Raw genomic sequence first — 19,241 nt, forward strand, 5'->3', positions numbered from 1 at the left:
AGCAAATGACATCTGAGCACTGAATCCTAATCACAGTTTGGAACATCAGAAATAATGATCACTTCTGATCGGAGGTTGTGAATAATTCATCTGGTTTGATTTTCACGTTCTGTCCAGTGATACTTTTCAAACCAAATGTGTTCCTACAGGAGAATAATGGTCCCACTTCTTATGGAAATACTGTGGCACAAATCATTTTGCCAACATAAAAACAGTTAAATAAGACGGTTCCTGCTTTTATTTTTTCCTCCCTCTCTTCTTCATTCCTGGGTGTGCTGGGAATAGAGCTGCGGCAGGAGAAGCGCTTCCAAACTGTGCTGGCTCTTAAAAAGAGCCCGTTTTGAAGCCACTGCCGCTTACCATCACCCATTATTGTTCTGACAGTGCTCTTAGGTGATTAGCTCAGCCTGTCTAATTAACCTGTGAACTCTCCATTTTTTTGGCATACTGCCGTTAACTTAAAAATCTCATCTTTTTTTTTTTCCTGAAATAGCAAAGCTATCCTCCGCTACCCATAAATTTAAGCGGAATCTATATTGTTCCATAGCAAAAAAAAAAATCCTTAGTTGTGCCCTGTGATTTTTATTACTGGATAAATGGCACAAACCATGCTATGTATTGGGGAGGCAAAAAGACACACAAGTTAATAAAGTGGTGCACTTTAATTTTTCTTTTCTTAAACTGCATATGGTCGCTCCGTATTTATTAGCTATAAACTGTTTTCAAGAGTTTGTGTTTACCGTGCCCTGGCTAGGTAGTTTTCCCTATTCTACTAGCGAGCATTAACAAAAGGGATTTTATTTATGTAGAGGATACACGATCTTGGGTTAGGGAACTATTCCAAGACTTCTGTCACAACCCTGAATTTTCTAAATAGGAAATGCTTTTACTTTGCCTGTTTTCTGTACTGTCAAAAATCATCAAGCTGATGAAAGTGAGAAAATCTCTTACGTCTTGATAGGTGAGACAGACTGTGGGACCAGTCCTGGACGCTGCCTGGGCTCGGTCACTAGTCCCTAAGCCCTGGAGCAAGTGTTAATTCATCGGCGTAACACGTGAGCTGAGGCTGCTAGGATTTTACTTTCAGTATGTTGTGATTATTGCGTAGGTTTCTGGCAGTGTCTTTATGTGTTTCTATCTCGTGGTTTACTGCGGTGACAAGTGTTTAGCAAATACAAAGCCTGAGCGTTTCTCCTGTTGCTCGTGTGGCTTGTGTTCATCTGATGGTGCTTGAAGCTTCCCGGTGTGGTCTTGTCTGATGGGATCAGTGTAGCTGTAAGGAGGCGACTACTTAGGCAAAAACCTGTAAATTAAGAGTTACTACTGTGCTATTTTGGAATAAGTTTGCGGTGCGGTTTTAAAGAGAATATTACCCCATCTTCCCTGTGGGTTTCTATCAATAACTAAAGCTGGTTTCTGAGGTGGTATCAGAAAGGTTTGTTAAGTGCCCACTTAAGGATTTTAGTTACGGCAGGGGAAGAAAAAAAAAAAAAGCCTGTGAAATATGGTAAAGGACTGAGCTGTAGTAGATGACAGGGTATAGACAGTCATCCCGTATTTCTTAGAGGCCAATCTTGAAGCCTTCAACTTGGGGTTTGCAGACTTTCTTAACCTGCTGTTTCTAATTGCAAGCTTGCCCACAGTTGAAAGTTAGAACAGGGACACAATATCCAGCCCCTGGCATCTCTTTTCCTGCAACAGTCAGGTGAGAAGGACAAAGCTTACTTTTCTTCTCATTTTTTCACCATTATTCTTCCTTCTTCTGCTATGAAGGTCCAGCAGTAGAAGAGCAGATAGTCCAAGGAACCCCCCTGGCTGTGTAGGTTGGTTTGGGATGAATTAGGTTGCTCCTCCAGACTCTGGACTGGTTGGCTGTGGGACCCCTGGTCTCTTTGCCCACACTTTTGATCTGTGTGCCTGGCCAAGAGCTGCATCCACTTGTTCTACGGCATTACAACTTTCGCCTTTGATTTTGCAATAATGCTGGTATTTTAGCAAAGCATCCCACTGACTTTTAGGGATTTATGCTCCTGTCTTTGAAACTGCTGCAGCATCGCTCTCTTCCAAACACCGCTGTTGGATGCTAAGATGTAATTGTAAATCTGCGAATATTCAGAGGCAAAGAAATCAATCCCTTACGACGTATCAGTCAAAATAGCAGCGGATGAAACTGAGACCAAGGAGAAGGTGAACTGAAATACCATCATTCTGTTAACTTGCAATCTCAGCTCTCAAAAGGGGAGGTGTAAGGGAAGGATCTGCCGGTAGCCGGTTGTAATATTTTTGGATTGCTGCCTGCTTTACTTCCAATGACCCTTTGATTAATTCCTCTGCCTTTTTATTTTTTTTAATGAGCCTATTATGGCATATCTTATTGCAGATGCTGATTGGATCTCAACTGTGTATTGTGCCATTTTGATTTGGATTAAATGGCACATATCTATCTGCTGCTTCTCCCCGCTCCCCCTCCTGCTTTAGTTCATCATGTTCAGAATTCAGAGTCTCCACAATGAGAGTTTCAACCCTCCTGATTGCAGAGGATGTGCAATCGGCTTGAGGAATGTGTACTCAGAGCTTATGATCTTTGGGCAAGCGGAGACTGGGTGATGCATGTGGCTTTCAAGGGACGCTGCTATTTCCATCTGTTAATGGCATTCCAGGATGGCCAAGTCCCCAGTGCAGTGATAGGCGGCGGCTGAGAGATGGGAGATGCAGGCTACAGATGTTGCTGATCTCCATAAGATGGGCCAGAAGAGATCACCCCGTGATTTTAAAAAGAAAAATATGCAGCAAAAAGCATTACTTATCCAGGCAGGTTTGGAAAAAAACTGCTGCAATATTTGGGAAGGAAAAAAGGGAGGAGCCAGAGAAATGAACGGAAGGACAGAAAAAAAAAAATGGAGGTAGTTAGGAAATAAAAGGATTATTAAAATAAGGGCAAGGTGGGAGAGAACCAGGGTGACAAGGTTCTGGGGTGATATCTGGGTAGCCGAAGCAGATGGTCAGGAGTCCTGTACAGCAGCACATCCATCCTCACCCCGTGAGCTCTGGCACACAGAATAAGCGTAGCAGCACCCTGCGAGAGGGGCGTTTGCAGAATGTGTTTTGGACCTGTGACAAATCCCTGAACAGGGAGAGGGAGGGCCAGTATTAGTGTCGGGTGGGGAGAGAGCGATGGAGGATGTGCTCCAGCGAGTGTGGAAGCGATCGAGTCCTGCCAGCTGTGCTCTACGCTGGCAGCGCGTATCGGAGCTGCCGTTATCGGTGTTCCCAAAGAAAACATACAAAGTGCAACACACATAAGAAAATGGCCCCTGCGCGACTCCCCTCTTTCACGTCTTGGAGATATGCATTTAGTTTTTGTTGTTCTCTGCTCTGTGATTGCAGATTGGGATGGTGGCCTGGAAGATGACTCTGAAGACCCCCGAGTATCCAGAGGGGCGCGATATCATTGTCATTGGCAATGACATTACATACCGAATAGGTTCTTTTGGGCCTCAAGAGGATATGCTGTTCCTGAGGGCTTCAGAGCTTGCTCGAACACATGGCATCCCCCGTATCTATGTGGCTGCCAACAGCGGAGCCAGGATTGGCTTGGCTGAGGAGATTCGGCACATGTTCCACGTAGCTTGGGAAGACCCAGATGACCCATACAAGGTAAGGAGGCACAGGAATCGGAGGTGAAACTCTGCGGTAGCTCACAAAAGAATCTTATTTTTACACTGCCTCTTTTAATAGAGGTGAGAGTAAACATTTGCCAGACTGTTAGGTCCAAAGTTCTCCTTGGTATTGGATCTCTCAGGCGGCAGGATTGGCATCCAGAATGAGTTAGTGCTAAATGTTGAAAACATCCATAGCTTTCACTGACCTCCACCGGAGCTCCAATGTTAAGAGAGGATGTTCTTATCGCTATCTGGAATTAAATTCTGCTCCCTTGAAACTTCCTTTTTGGAAGGGATTATTGGGGATCGGGAAGGGACTACAGGTGGGAAGGAGATGAATGAACTGTTTTTCCCTGCAGGGATACAAATACTTGTACCTGACTCCTCAAGACTATAAAAAAGTCAGTGCCCTGAACTCTGTTCACTGTGAGCATGTGGAGGACAACGGGGAGTCCAGGTAAGCACAGAGAGGTCAGAATGAAGACCTTTCTGTTTGTCCTTGGGTATACAAGGTGATGCATGTCATGTCCTTGTCTTCAGCTAGGACATTCTTTAGGATCCAGGTATGTAGAAAGCCATAGCTGTGTGTGGTCAGGGCATGGAACAGGTTAAAAGTTGTATCATGACGTGCCTTGTTTGAGGGTCCTGCAGTGGTGAACACTGAATGATCAGGACAGTGATTCTTGCCCAAAGACTTGCAGTCTGAATTTTAAAAATTACCTTTCCGCTAGATTCTGTAGAAAGGATGAAAGAATTCCTGCGTGAAGGCTAAGCCCTCCATGCATTTTGAAGGATTGGGCTGCAGTGGTTGAACTGAACTGCCTTTTATAGCCTATGGTTTTCCACACGTGTCTGCTCTAGGTGCCCACGTCTTCCCAGCTACGTCCTAAAGGTAGCACATCTGAAAATGAGGTGCAAAGAAGCTTTCAGAGCTAGACTGCAGCTGTAGTGGCCCTCCTGGGCAGAGGGAGGAGGATGTGCTTAGGAAGGAAAAGACAAAAAGCCTAGTTTGCAGACTGGCAAGTTCTGAAAGACCAAAAGGATGGCGCTGGGTGCGGGGACGTGTGCGTGCCTCTGGTGGGGGAGCTAGTGGCTCTCTTCCGTGAAGCACTTAAGCACATGCTCAAGTACTTTGCTTAGCAAGGGCCTAGTGGAAAAGACAAGCCAGTTTGAGAGCACTGAGTAGAAGGGACCATGCTGGGGAAGGAAGGCATGAAAGAAGGAAGTAAAGAAAAGGTAAGAGCCTCATTATACTCTCTTGTTCTATTTCTTTTTCCTTTTGGCTGCATTCTCTTCCTCTTTTGCCATTTTTCCTATAATCGGCCTGCTCCTCACGTCCTGTGGGAATGACAGAAGAAAGCTTTTCACGGGCATTCCTCTCCCTTGGCTTTTCCTCTTTGCAGTGCTGCTCCTACGTAGGACTATTCCATGGCGTTCAGCGAGGCTGCAGAATGAGCCCGTGTACGGGTCCTGCCCAGGTTTTAAGCACATTACTCTTTGGAGCCTTAATGATATTGGGTCACTTTTCATTTTCTTCATAGCAAACTGATTCAGCAAAGCACTGGACCTTGTGACTCAAAGGCTGTATGTGTCTCCCTCAGGTATAAGATAACAGATATTATCGGAAAGGAAGACGGGCTTGGAATAGAGAACCTCAGAGGATCTGGCATGATTGCTGGAGAATCATCTTTAGCCTATGACAGTGTTATCACCATCAACTTGGTAATCCCCCACTGCTTTCTATTCTTCAAACTGTATTGTGTGTTTCAGCTAAAAATCCTGCAATGATATCCGGAAGATACATCTGGGATCAGACCTCTGGCTGATGTAAATTGGCTCCTGTAGGCTTTGAGCAATGCTACTGGCACCATTACAAGGCTGGGTCCCTTTCAGACTAAATTTAAAACACTCGTAGAAAACAGTCATTTGGCTTCATGTTTGCTCCGTCTGTATGTTACTGCTTCTCTTTTTTTAAATAAAATACACATATGTTCAGGTACTGTGTTTTACAAAAATTAGATTCTGGAGTTTTGCAGTGAGAGTAGATTTTATAGCCTTGTAATACAAACATGCCTAGTTTTATCTAGATGTTTGAATCGATAGGCTTTGGCTGTGTGGTAAGACAGAAATCAATGTGATTTCTTCTTTTTCTTTTTCTTTTTTTTTTTTTTTTCCCTTTAAGGTTACATGTCGGGCAATTGGAATTGGGGCTTACCTTGTTCGGCTAGGTCAGAGGACTATCCAGGTTGAGAACTCTCATATAATCCTGACTGGCTATGGAGCCCTCAACAAAGTAAGTCTTTGCATTTCATTCTTCAGAGCTGTGATTTGAGCTGGTGTTTCCGTGAGTTCTGCTGGAGACTCGAGGAGCTGCCACCGCTAAACCTGTCATTGCACTTGGTCCCTTGTGCTTTCTCCCTTCTCGGGCTCCTCCCGATCAAGGAGGAGAACTGACACAGGGCAGCAGCTAGGAAACTTTCATGCCTTTGCACTCTTTTTCTTTTTTTCTTTTCTCTCTGGTCAGAAAGCAGTCCTTGCATGCACCTGTTTTTCTTGACAAGAACATCATATTGACAGCCAGAGGCACTATTCCAGGCAGCCTGGTTGGAGATTGGCAGGGGACCTAGGCAGAACGGCAGATTTAAGGGCTTGAGCGTGAACCAGGTGAAGGGGAAGAAGGAGAAGCGGCTTTTAACGTAGGCTGTGTGCAATGACTAAATGACAGAAGCAGAGAAGCCCACCGACTGGGCAGCGTCTTCTCCCACCCACTGTGTACTGTGATAGAGGAAACGGGGCTGTTCCCAGTGTCTGGAAGACCGTGTTTCAAAATAGGTGGGCCAGAATCACCCTGAACTTTTCAGCCATCCACAGCATTGCATTAATGCTGGGGGAGCACCGAAGCCTGAGTGTGTGGATGGTGATTTTCAAGGGCTCAGACCTGCTGGAAATCTCGGCTGTGGGGGTAGGGAGGAATAATTCAGGCTGTAAGAAAACTTACTGCTTTCACGACTAAAGTGGCTCTTCTTTTTTTTTTTTTTTTTTTTTTTTTTTTTTTTAAATTTATTTTAGCTTCCCCCCCATCCAGAGGCAGTTTTTCTCCCTTGCTGCCCCAAGCCTATTAATATCGCAGCCTCCAGCTCCTTGTCTGCCGCAGACGCGGCTCGCAGCCGCCTCGGCTCTTGTCCCTCTCACCGAGGGCTTTGTTTACGTGGGAGTCAGGATTGTGCGGGCGCGAGTGCCCTTCCCCATTGTGCAGCTTTGTTCTCAGGCACTCGCCGGCACCTGGGGTGGTTGTGCTTCAGCGCAAGCTGCGTTTCAAGGAGTGCCTGCCTGACAATGGGAGATAAAAGGAAAATAGTCTCTCGTTGAATTATTCCCCTGAATAAAGGGGGCTCTGCAGAAAATGAAGCATTGATCCTATCAACTCTAGGATGCGGCACCCTCAGTTAGATCTCTTACACACATCACACACACCTGCATCAATGGAAGGAAAAGAGGCATTTGAAGATCCATCCTTTAAAAAGAAATTGAGTCAGTTTAGTGCTTGCTGAAGTGGAGTAAGTTGCCTGGTTCCAGCTGTCATTTGTTGGGGATCGGGGCCCTGCAGAGTTTCCCAGATGGCGGGGCCAGTCTGCTTAGTCCTCCTCTTCTCTCTTCTTTCCAGGCTTAACTGCACTCGCTACCCGCGCAGTGAATGGTTGTTTTTATAGGGCTAGATTAATCTCACTAAATTTTAGGCACTTAAAAATGAAGGATTTAGACTAAGTTAAGCACCTGACATCTGTCAGCAGGTGTAGGCAGAAGGAGATGCTTTTTGGGGGTGACTTATCCCATCCCAGGAATTTCAGTGGGCTGCATAATCCCACGTCTCCTTTTCTCTCCTCCCTGCTCTGTTGGAAAGGCGTATATTTTTATGTAGGCACTTAACCTCTACCTGCCTAAAGGTCAGGCAAAGGAGGAACCTGTTGCATCCTATCCACCTTTCCCAGCCAGACAGCTAAGCCCAGACCCAACAAGTTTACCTGTCCTTGAATAGTGAGAGACTGGGAATCCCCGCTCGCTCCTGACGTTGTGTGATGTGTCTTGCTAGTTCCTGTGAACTTCATTTTCCAGTCCCTGCGGTTCTGGTCAGAGCTTCTTGAATGGATCCAGCTATAATTGTGTCCCAGAAGTATGTCTGAAGCAGTGAGATGACATCCAGTGCTTAACCTTGAAATGACCAAGCTCAGCCCGGTTGAGATCTTAAGGAGGGCGTGAAGCAAATGGTGGACACTGCTGCATTTGCATCGTCCTGCCATGGAGGCAGTGTCTACTTCAGACTTATCCTCTGTCTCCCTGTTCTTACATGTAAACTGTTAAACACTTGTCCCTTGAATTTAGATGGACAGTTTGAATTTTCTTTTGGCTGGAAGTCAGGTCGCCATCAGCCAGGGGCCAATTAAGCAAAGTCTTCCCTTGTAGGAATGCAGAGGCTGTTTGGGCATGATATGTTATGTGTTCTTGTTCAGTCACGTGAATAAGGCTCTAGAGGGGTCTCATGGTGGAAACCTATTGTAGTTTTTCTCTGTGGAGCAAGTGAGCCTTGTTGCTTTTTGTTCCCTCAGAGTAGATGGTGAGAAGAGCCCTGTGCAGCAAAGTCAGTGCTTTACTTTGTGGGAATTAGAAGGTCACCAGTCCAGCTGGAAGGGTCTTGAGGAAAGATCATGACTGAAACAAAAATAAATAAATGGAAACTGCTACCTTGCATGACAGTTGGAAGTGAGTGTTTTCTAACACAGTTGCATTCCTTTAGCTTTTCCCAATTAGGTGTCAAAGATCTGGGACAGTTTTGGCCGTTGCTGACTTTTAAATACTGTCTTCATAGAGGATGCTGTACAAAGCTTACACGTAGTCTTGTGTCTGCATACCCATCTTCTTCAAAATGTCTTCTCTCTGCAAGAAGAGAATGTGCCGTGCAAAAATATTTCTGCAGCAATGGAGACAATTAGGCTTTCAGAGAGCAGTGAGGTGTTTTCTGGAAAGTTGTTTGATTTCTTTTTTTAATATTTTTTTTTCCCCTGTGGAAAAAAAATATGTGAAATACCGGATCCTTTTTAATTTACAGGGGGAGCAGAGGGGGACTGTGACAAACACTACGTGCCAGCAGATCTGTTGCTGGTCTTGTTCATTGTCATTATGTAAAACCAGCCTGAGGGTTTAGGTGTAGAGGGAAAGGTCCAGCTGCCAAAACCAGACTGCAACCTATAACTTAGATGATGAGCTCAAGGTCAATATCATTTTTAGCTGAAGCTAATGTTTGGTTCTGGAGGTTGACTAATCACGTGCTGGCTGTTCACTGCCTCCGTGTCACCGCTTTGTAAGCGGAGAGGCATATCGCTGTAAGACACCTGATATCAGGCAGGTTTAAGGATTCTCTCAGCCCCATTGCCTGTCAGGGGTGACAAGAAGCTGCGCGAGAGCTGTGCAAGGTTTCCCTCCGCTCCTGATTAAGCTGTCTTTGTTTATAGTCCAGACCGACGGGCAAGGGAAGGCCCCTGGGGAGAAGGTGTGATGCTCTGTGGTGGGGACGGTGCTCTGCGTGGGGGGCACCGGGGCTGCATTTCATCTGTACCCCTTTTGTCTTCACCGCTGCATTTCAGCAGGGGGTGGAGAGGTGGAAATGACATTTCATTCCTCTCCTGTGAGCGTGTGCGCGCGCCTGTGCTGAGCCCGCTGACCCCCCTGAAAATTGAAATAATGATAATGCGCGTCTCCTGACTGCATCAAAGTATCAGCACATCAAAAGCCAGGAGGCATGAAATGCAAATGATAAAGTGAAAGCAGATGGATTGTGCATGATCGCCTGATGCCCAATGAATTTTAAAAGGTGCTGGTTCACATGGGGAGAGGGGCTGAAATAAACACGTTATCCCTGCAATTTTTTTTTTGTTCTTGCCGCTCACTCCTGACAATATTTTTTCACACTTCAGCAAGCAGCCACTCCATCTCTCTCCCTCCCTCTCCCTCTCTTTCTCTCCCTCTCTCTCTTGCGCTGTCTACCTCGCACACGTCTCGGGTCATGTCGCCGCAGCTCCGGTGGAAATAATAAGATATAAACCACGAGGTTGTTATTTGCATAGAAATAGCATGGAGCCCCAGGCAGCATGGGAGAAGGACACAGAGATCATTTGTCTAAAATTTTAATGAAAACTTTTGCTGAGGCAGAGATTTTTATTTTTTTTTTAACTTTCCCTGCCTCCCCCTTTTTCCACCCCCGTACCTTCCTCCACCTCCCTCAACTCCCGTTCCTCGTCATAAGCTGAACACGGCGTGATTTCGTCTGAGGCGGGTGACGTGCTGCCGCCGTGCACTAACAGGTTAATTTCCATTGGTTTTCTTTTTAATAGAAGCAAGACCGAAGAGCCCAGCACTCCCAATTTATGCATTGCTTATATGGTTCAAGCTTCCAGGACTACATTTCATTTCAATCCTCACAAGGATGTTCCCAAGTCTGTTGCTGACTTATTTTTAATTAGTTTGCTCCTCCTTGTCTTTTGTGTTTAAAAGAAAATCCTGTCTTTAAGACTGTCTTGTTAAGGTAAACAAATAGCGTCTTTCAATCACATTTTCTCTACAGATACGTGTTCTAGGTTTTTTTCTAAGGCAAGCCAGATGTAGCAGAGATTTTCGGGAACCGCTGCTAACGGTTTGTTATACAGATGTTCAAGCTGGTATCTCACACAGTTCATTTTCTTAGTGATGATGAAGAACTGTCCCCCACGCTGCACTTCACAGTAGGACATCTAAAGTGGTCGCCGCTTCTGGAGGTGACGGGAAGAATCTAACCAGCAGACTCTTCTGTTTCCTCTCCCTCCTATTTAGCTTTATTTTTCCCCAAACTCTCCAGGCTTGGCCTGCCCGAATACACATCAGGCCCTCAACCTGTCCCCTGGGGTGCGCGTCCCTGGGGCCGCATGGAACCACGCTGTTGGCCTGGTTTGTCAAGAACATCCAAGCGTGCCGAGTGTGAGCTTGGAGTATATGTCCGTGTGGGGAAAGAGGCAGTGAAGATGAGGAGTCGGAAACCGCTAAAATATGAAACGTTTAAAGCGTAGTTCAAGACCAGAACTCTGGGCTTCGTTTCCCAGTCTGCAGCCAGCTGCCTGCCTGCTTGTGGTCTGACGGTTTTGATCGGAATGGGTGTAATGGCAGCGGCCTGCTGCCAGCTTGGTCTTGAAACCCGAGTTCATCTGTATTTGCAATGTGTTTTGAGCTCATCAGATGGAACGTACCTGCCAGCAGCGGTGCGTTGGCAGGGTAGGTAACCCCATCCTCAGAATTCCTTTCTGTGGAAGTTTTTACCTTCAAAATTATCTTAACTTAAACGATGTGTCTGCTTGTATAACCTGGTCTAGACCTGAAAGAGCTCAGGAACCAATTTATCGGATTAGTAATGCACTATTTCTGGCCTGTGAGTTGGTGGGTTTTAGGGGGAGAAGACGTTTTTGAAGAACAGCTTTAAGAGGGGGGTTTGTGAGAGGAATCGATTAGTGGAAATTTGATGGCTTGCTAATGCGATATGTAAATATCTAAGAAACTTCTAAGCCTGGTACCGGCAAATGTCCGATGACCTTTCCTGAGTACATCTTTCATTAATGCAGACGCTGCTTGTGCATGGTAAAGACGTTAACGTGGTAGGTGCAATACTGTGTCAAGATAGCGTAGTGGATGTGTCAGTCGCGTGACTGTGGATGAGTCCCTGAGGACTTGTTGATACAACAGACCATAATTGCTGCAAGGATCGTTTTGACAATCTGCATTTAAAACCCAACAGCCCCTTTGCATGGCGCCAGAAGAGAATAGCCTTGTGTTTTAAATTCGGTCCTGAATTGTACTGACTGACGAAGCCAGGACGGAGGTCGGCGTGGCTGGTTTTGAGGAGGTTGATGGTTCAGTTGGTGTAGATCTGGGGTAGGATTGCAGCTCAACTGCGGGAGGATCCGCACGGCAGCGGAGGCGCGGCGTGTATGTGTGCTAGCTTGAAACCAGCCCGCTCAGCTGGTGGTTACCCCCAGCTGTAAGGTGTTCAGCGAGACAAGTTTCTTTTGAGGCACTTCAGCCAACGTGGCGCTCTGATGTTGGTTGCTCTTCAGTGCCTTCCGACTGACGCTGGACGTACCCTGCCTGCGTGGTGGGATGTCGTTTGGCCTCTGTGCTAAAGCAGCCTGGCACTGACCTGGTGTTTGCAGGTCTTGGGCTGAGGGAAGCTGCAGAACTTGCTGGGCACCGTCGGACTGGAATAACGGGGTGAGAGAAGAGGTCAGGGCTTGGGAGGGACAGGCAGAGCTGCTCGGGGGTGCTGGGCCCCGCGCGAGAGGCTGCTGGCCAGCTCTGAGGCTCGCTGGAGGAGCGCTGGTGTGAGGAATGGAAGCTTACGCAGTCTGTCAGCCTGTTTGGTGTGAGTGATCGCTCTTCAGGATTGCAAGCAGTAATATTTACCCTTCAATTTCACAATCTGGAAAAATAAATAAAAGCCCTGTGAGACTGATGCTGCTTGGGGGTTTTACTGTAAAATACAGAATGTGCAAAGCTCTTTTTTTGAGATTCAAGGCAGGGATAGCTCAGTATCTGCTCAAGATGACTCCAGTCTTGGGATTAGATCAAAGCAATCGTGTGAGAGCAATCATGTGAGTTAGAACAGCAAGTGCCATCCCTGTCATTCAAAGAAGCATTATAATTATTAATGCATGATATGAATCTTTCTGTAGTGGCACAGCAAGACTATTAGGAAGATACGTATGGGCGCAGGGTGTTTGAGAATGCTAATCAAAGAGGGTCTAGGAAATGTCAAACAGACATTGACACTTCAACAGCATTAACTGTCAGTCGGTTCCTCTCGTGGACCTCACCAAGGTTACCCCGCTCTTGGCTCCAGCGGTGGGGGAGGCAGGAGGGGCCGCTCTGCTGTGCCTTGGCTGGTTCCGGCAGATGATGTGGTGCGAGCAAGAGTGGTTTCGTGGCTGGAGGTTGGGTCCTTCAGCTCCCTTAGAACCGGTGCAGGACCTCGGTGCTGTTGGAGGTCTCCCTGGCGTAGGTCACCATCGCTCACACCCCAGCAAAGCCAGTCTGGTCTGAGAACCAAGATCAGAGTAGAGCTCTTGTGAGGGTCAGTCTCAGTTTAGCAATATTTGGCAATAGGAAGAGAACAGAATTCATTTCTTCTAATGCCAGTGAGAGGCATGAGCTGCTGGCAGTGTCTGGTCGGTGGCAGTCTTGGTAGCACGAAGGTCTTTGCTCTGTGTAGAGAAATTAATGTGAGCAGGATGGATGCCTGGACTTCAGATGAGTGCAAATAAACAAACACCACCCTCCATTTCTGCATTTTATTTTTAATTGCCTTTCTTTAAGTGGAGATATTTGTGTATTGTTCCCATTAGAGACAATTTACGTTGCAGGCATTACATTATCAGTCCCTTTATGTTTGCTTAGGGAAGAAAGTCTAATAGATTTCTGTTGACTTTTTTTTTCTTCCTCCTTCTATCATTTTTAATATGGATCTTGATCAGTTTATCTATGTGGATGGTGCCTGTGCTGTGGGGGCTGTGTGTGTATTTATTCCCGCTAAAGAGGAGTTTAGCGTAGTGGCCTGTATTCTGCGGATCTAAATCTCTTCCTGTACCTTCCAGGGAAACTCCTGTGAATTGTAAGCCCTATATATGTTTCGCATAACCAGGATTGTGTCCCAGTTCCTGGTGATCCTGCAGAGTATTTTATTCCTGGAGCAATATAGAGTATTTTATTACAGCGTTAACTCGTACCTGACGTTCCACCGGAGCTGAGGGGAAGATGACACTTTTCAGACATGTCCCACAATAACGGGTCCTGAGCTCCCTCCTCTCGGGCTGTCCCGAGGAGGATATCAGGGTGACCCACCTGTGGGTCTTTTCTGCAGCGAATTGCAGAGAAACTATCTGCCATTCTGGACGCTTGAGTGGGAACTCTAGAAATGGCATTGGGGAATTGTCACTTATCTCATGATTAAGCCTAAACCCATACTGCAAAGTGAATAAAGTTTCGCTCCCCTGGTGAAAGAGGTACCTGCACTGCAGCCTGTCCCCTTGGGTGGTCTCAGGAGAGGGTTCTGGGGGGGTCCAGAAGGTGACCAAGGGAACAACCAAAACAAGATCCGTGTGCGTCATGGAGACAATCATTAATATTGTCCATAGGGCTGGCGTCTAGAGTAGGGAACCCCTAATTGAGACAGATGGGATTTATGAGTGTTTGCACCATGTAGAATAGGGGGCTGTAATTTTTAGTTTGCAAAGTATATTGAGTCCTTTTGATTTACCACTGACTGATGGAGTGACCTTGAGCAAAACATGCAGTCTCCCTACACTGTGAAAGGAGAGCCAGGCAGGAATTTTTTGACAAGACATTTTTCATTTGAAAATGCCAGTTCACTGAAACTGGAACTCTTCAGGAAAAAGTATCAGTTTTGATTAATTTCTCATTTGGAACTTTTTTTGGTCAAATGAAAACATCTCTCTCTCTCTTCCCCCCCCCCCCCCCAGCTGACTTTTCTTTCCTAATTCATTTTTATTTCTAATACCTACAGCAAATATTTCGGAAGTCAAAAGCAAACATCTTGACCCTGTCTGATATTTGTTCAGATCTCAAGACTGCAAAACTTGATTTTTCTGTTGCAATCCAGAAATTTTCAGAAATCCTCATCAAGTACTGCAAGGTAGAAAAACCGTTCCCTCCCAGTAACGTTTCCTGTTGCCATCTGCAAACAGAGAGAACGCCTCTCCTGTATCGGATCAGCTGTGGAGCCCTGCTCCCGTTGTATTGGTAAGGTGCTTTGGGATCTTCAGGCAGAAGGTGGTGTAGAAGGGGCAGCTGCAGTTGCAGTGTCCATCTGGATGCGTCTTCCCCTGCTGCCTCCCAGGTGAAGTGCGATTGCTTTTTTCCCCTTCCCCCTCTGATCTCACCAAATTAAAGCAAGAAAAAGACTCCACCAGCAAGACCTGCTTCTGGATTTGCAGTCCGTAGCCATCTCCAATAACCATCAGGCTGTCAGCTTCCCCCCCAGCTCCCCCTACCTCCCACCTCCCCCATCACTCACCAAAGGAAAAAAAGAGCTGGAGCCACAGCTTGAAATATATCATGCAATAGTGTATCATGAATTTCTTGTGAATCACATTGGTGAAGCAGGTTTATTTATTTCTGAGACTTTAAATCAATACAAAGTAGGTCTCTTAGTTCTGAAGCTGGGATGGAGTGTGAAAAAATGAGCCCATTGTACTCTTAAAACTTTGGGGAAAGGAGATGACAGCTATATAATTCCATTTACCAGGCACTAGGGGCTTTAATGTGAAGGTGACAGGGAGCTCTTTGTGCATTTAGAGCACCATATCTTCTAAATAAAAGATCTGTAGACTTGATAGTGGAGTATAGCTCTGACTTTAATAATCTCCAAGCATTAGACCGAGCCAATATGTTCCCAAGTCAGAAGGGTCCCCCACCGAACGCTCGTAAATTAAAAGTGCAGGAACTGCACACATTCATAGATTAGAAATGCAAGAAGTGCAGTCCGTCTCCAGGCGGAGAGGAGGTGTCTGCGCTCGCTCCGCCATGCGAATAGGCTAAAGACTCGGGAACGGGTCTGTTCCGGAGCGCAGCGCTGGCCGGCGTCCTACCTCAGCTTGGTTCTCCCGCTCGCTGTTGCGGCGGTTGTACCCTCTCATGACAAGATGCGTGTGGGGGAAGAGCCGAGTGATCGAAACGAACGCTGTGAGATCTGTTGAGGCTTGACTGCACGTAATGGCAGTCGGGTTTTAAGTTCCTACATTGTGTTTTCTGATGAGACATTCGTTCTGATCATTTCTGCCTGTTTATGAAAAATAGGCTATTTATAGTATGTGCATGTGCCTTTTCTGCTTCGGGTTTCTGGCAGATAATATAAATTGTGGGATGGGAATTGCAATTATTGAAATTATTCGGATAAAAATCTGGCACTTGTATTTGATATAAACACATGATATGCCCTGAATAATAACAGCACTTATGTTACATAATGATTCCCATTCAAGCCCTCTGCTGTCATTTTTTCAGATCTTTCATCTTTGATGAAACACATGAGCCAATCAAGATTGCAGCCAAACCAGCTTTGCAGTGAATGTCTCAACTAACTAGCAGCTCGGCTTCTGAAAAGGAGCGCGGAGAAAGCAGCTGGTCATCATGGGTCTGAGTGCTAGAAGATGATTAATATGCATATGACATGCCTATAAACCTGTTGAGGACTTTCTTTTAAAGGCTGAAAAGGCTGCTAGAATCCTGGCCCGCCTTTGTACTTTCCAAAAGATCCTCTGAAGTAAAAAGAAACGCGGTTTCCCATTACAGTAGGGAGAGCGGCTTTTGGAGGACCAAATGAAAAAGTGTTGACGATACCGGCTGTGTGTTTTGTAAGCATGCGGTATCGAAGGTTGCGTTCTCTGGAAAACAGTGTGTGCTCTTGCAGTCGTGGGCTGAGCTGTGACACGTGCAGTTCTAGAACTGGCATCGCCTTCTGAGCGCTTCAGTGATGTCCTCGTCCTTTTGTTGAGACGGGGGCACAGAGGAAGCGTTGCGTCCCGTGTACCCTGGTCAACGCACTGCTTTCCGCGCGCTTGAAAGGTTTCTCTTCAGGAGCAAAGGGAGACCGAGTGGCTCATCCCAACCTGACCTGGGTCCCCAGTGACCAGGAGGCTCTTTGGCACCCACTGTGCAAGGGTAGGTGGTGGCAGTCCTGCTTTACTGGTTATGGTTACTGCTACCGCTTGAAGGGGCGGCAGGGGAAGGACTGGGGGTCTAAAGGAAAGCGGAGCTGTCCGCTAACACCTTCCAGCGGAGAGAGGCAGCGCTTGCCACACCTTGCTCAGAAACGCCAGACCGGCTGCTGCTGAATTGGAGAAGGGAAATTATATCCAAAATGCAAAGGCACTGGGATAATGTGCAGGAAGGGAGTAGTAACAGAAGCGAGGGGTCCTCGCTGGAGGCTTCAGAAAGGGCGAGTTTGGGATCTGTGTGGGGCCAGTTGCCCACAGCAGCTTCCATTGACTGGTAGCATGTCAAACTCCGGGCGGACAGAAACGTGGTTTCTGAGCTTTCATGGAGTAGAAGGAATTTTGATTTAAAGCAAGTTTTCTGGTGCCAGAAGCTTACCGTCTGGTGCTTTGCTGTTCACGGCTGCTCTTTTTTGTCTGTTTTTGCCCTCAGATTAAGCACAAGATCAGAGGTCAAATATTGCCAATATTCAGGTGTATGCGTATTGTGTATCTCGGCTTTAAAATCCTGGAACCTGTTCTTTCCCACCCCTCTTGCTGGACCTTTCTTGATCTCTGGTCTATGGCAGCCGATTTGGTAGCTGCGTCTGACTGTTCCCTTGGGTGCTAGTAACCTTTCTGCTAGGAAGGGCCTGCTTTGCAAGCTTAACCCTTCCATGCACGTGTTCGGTCATGAGACGGATGCCTCCTATAAGCCTTGGGCTAATGCTACTTCCACTTCTTAACCTCCTACCTCATGTGACTCTGTACCTCCTGGCCGGACCCGGACCCTCGGGGTTTGAAGTTCACCATTTGGACAGATCCTGGTCGTACCAGGTACAGGCTTTAATCCTGTGCAGTCTTTTCTCCCACGAGAGTTTGTTTCTGGCATTACCTGTCTAACCGATTTGGCAACATTTCTAAATCCACTCAAGCATCTGCTGACCAGGTGTCTTACTGAGGAATATCTGAATCCTTTAATTGCAGAAGCATCGGGTTTGGACTTCTCCAGCAGATGTATTCTCTTTCACCCTTGGATATTTTCTTGCAGAAACATTTATACAGCAATATGCATTGCACCATTTAAGATTGTTAATTGGAGATTGAATTACTTGTCAGCCTTTAAAAATGTAGTCCTTTGAGGTCAGAGATGAGGTGGTTAGCAGAGCTGAATGGATGAGCTATTGCATTCATTTTTTTCTCAAGCCCAATGATCATTGTCTATAAGCTGGCTAGCCCTTCAGTGCCTTTTAACCTCTGGCACCCAATTCAGTCTGCAGCTCTATGTGTGAAACAAGTTGGCAGGATCTCCGATCGCTCCGGAGAAGACGGAAGAGCACACGTGCAGAAGCAGGTTAGGGGACCAGCAGCCCTGGAAGTATCCCAGCCTCTTTAACCCCTTGGCTGCACGGTTTCTGCACCGGGGCGTGGAGTAGCTTGCTTTGCATTTGGGCTGTGCGTAAGTCGGGGTCTGATTTAGAGCTTGCGTGTGCCCGTGTTACATGTCCCTCCTGCTGCCCTCAGCACATGTGTGGACATACATGTCATACCAACGAAGGCAGCGAGCGCTCAGTGGTACAACTTTTAAATGCGGCTTGGGACTGCGTTGCCTCTGCTGACAAACACTGACAAGTAAATACTACGCTCGCTCAGTATTACAGAGGGATTTCATTTGCACAGCCCCTCACAATGCTCTGCCACTTCACTGAAACGTCTGGAGCACTCGGGAAAAGGAACCGCATATTTATCTTGATCTCCAAAAAGGGATTTAAGGGCGAGAGCAGGCGGTATATTAGACCGTTTTCATTGCCTGTCAGCAGTGGTAAACCTGAGCTGTCTACAGTGTCTCCAGATAAGCAGCAGCAGAGGCCCATTTTGCATGTACATACGTTTGCATTAGTTCATAGATGGGGAGTTTAAATCCTCTTTATTTTTATTTTCCTCTGTGGAAAGCATTTAGCTATAGGCTTGTGCCTGGCATCTGGAGGCCTGTGCTCTTCTTTTCCTTGAACCTAAATCTATGCTGCTATCTGTTCCATCATGCCTTTTCATGGCAGTGATTTTGTTAGAGGAAGATGAAGGTGTTTGAGCTCAGAAGGGAGACCCAGGAACATCTCTGTGCAAAACCACAATGCTTACATTGACTTCTAAATTTTGGGGCTGCTTGCGTAACTTCTGTGCTTCGGTTTCTTCCGTACGTAAACCTCAACTGACATCTGTCTCACGGGGAGTTTTGCGAGGATCGTCCGGCGCTTGTAAAATGCTGAGTTTTGTGAAATGCCAGACCACCAGGCCTTTTCTGCTCCGAAGGAAAATAAATTTGGAGTTAGCAAATGATAGCGTTGTGCCTTACTGGTTAGGCAGTGCTTTAGATGGGCACGGTGGCTTCCTGACCCCAGCTGTGATTAACTGATGTTGTGCGGGAAGAAAGCCAATTGGTCCAGTGTAGTTTTATAACCAGATCAAAATTCTCTACTTTCATATCCCTTTAACACCTTCTTACTTTCAGCCCAAAAGGTCAAATCCTGAGAAAAGTGGAGTTCCTCTGTACTGTGGGTGAGATGAGTTACATCCCGAGCGCTCGTTGTAGGATGTCGGGATGAAGATTAAGTCAGACCCAAGCATCCCTTCCGTAAGGACCGGGTTGGGTTGCTCTGGGCTCCGGGCTGCTCCTCTCTTGGGGTATCCCTTCTCCCTAAAATGAGCTGCGCCGGTTGTTTGGTGGGGGAGGACAGGTTGTTTGTGTGTGGTTGGGGGGCTGGGGGGGTGTTTAAGATCTGAATGAAGCAGGTATGTA

At 46.6% G+C, this 19,241-nt stretch overlaps 1 protein-coding gene across 6 annotated transcripts in view; it reads left to right on the forward strand.

The window, feature by feature from the left end:
* The window catches only part of ACACA (acetyl-CoA carboxylase alpha), a 132,671-nt gene that overhangs the window by 78,361 nt on the left and 35,069 nt on the right, over positions 1-19,241 (forward strand). For all 6 annotated transcript variants that reach the window (XM_075719777.1, XM_075719775.1, XM_075719776.1 and 3 more), the window contains 4 exons: positions 3,388-3,657; positions 4,022-4,119; positions 5,264-5,384; positions 5,845-5,955. In XM_075719777.1, the coding sequence (XP_075575892.1) occupies positions 3,388-3,657; positions 4,022-4,119; positions 5,264-5,384; positions 5,845-5,955 (600 nt within the window). The remainder of the gene's footprint in view (positions 1-3,387; positions 3,658-4,021; positions 4,120-5,263; positions 5,385-5,844; positions 5,956-19,241) is intronic.

Source organism: Pelecanus crispus, chromosome 12 (genome assembly GCF_030463565.1).
Source record: "Pelecanus crispus isolate bPelCri1 chromosome 12, bPelCri1.pri, whole genome shotgun sequence".
NCBI classification, from domain to species: domain Eukaryota; kingdom Metazoa; phylum Chordata; class Aves; order Pelecaniformes; family Pelecanidae; genus Pelecanus; species Pelecanus crispus.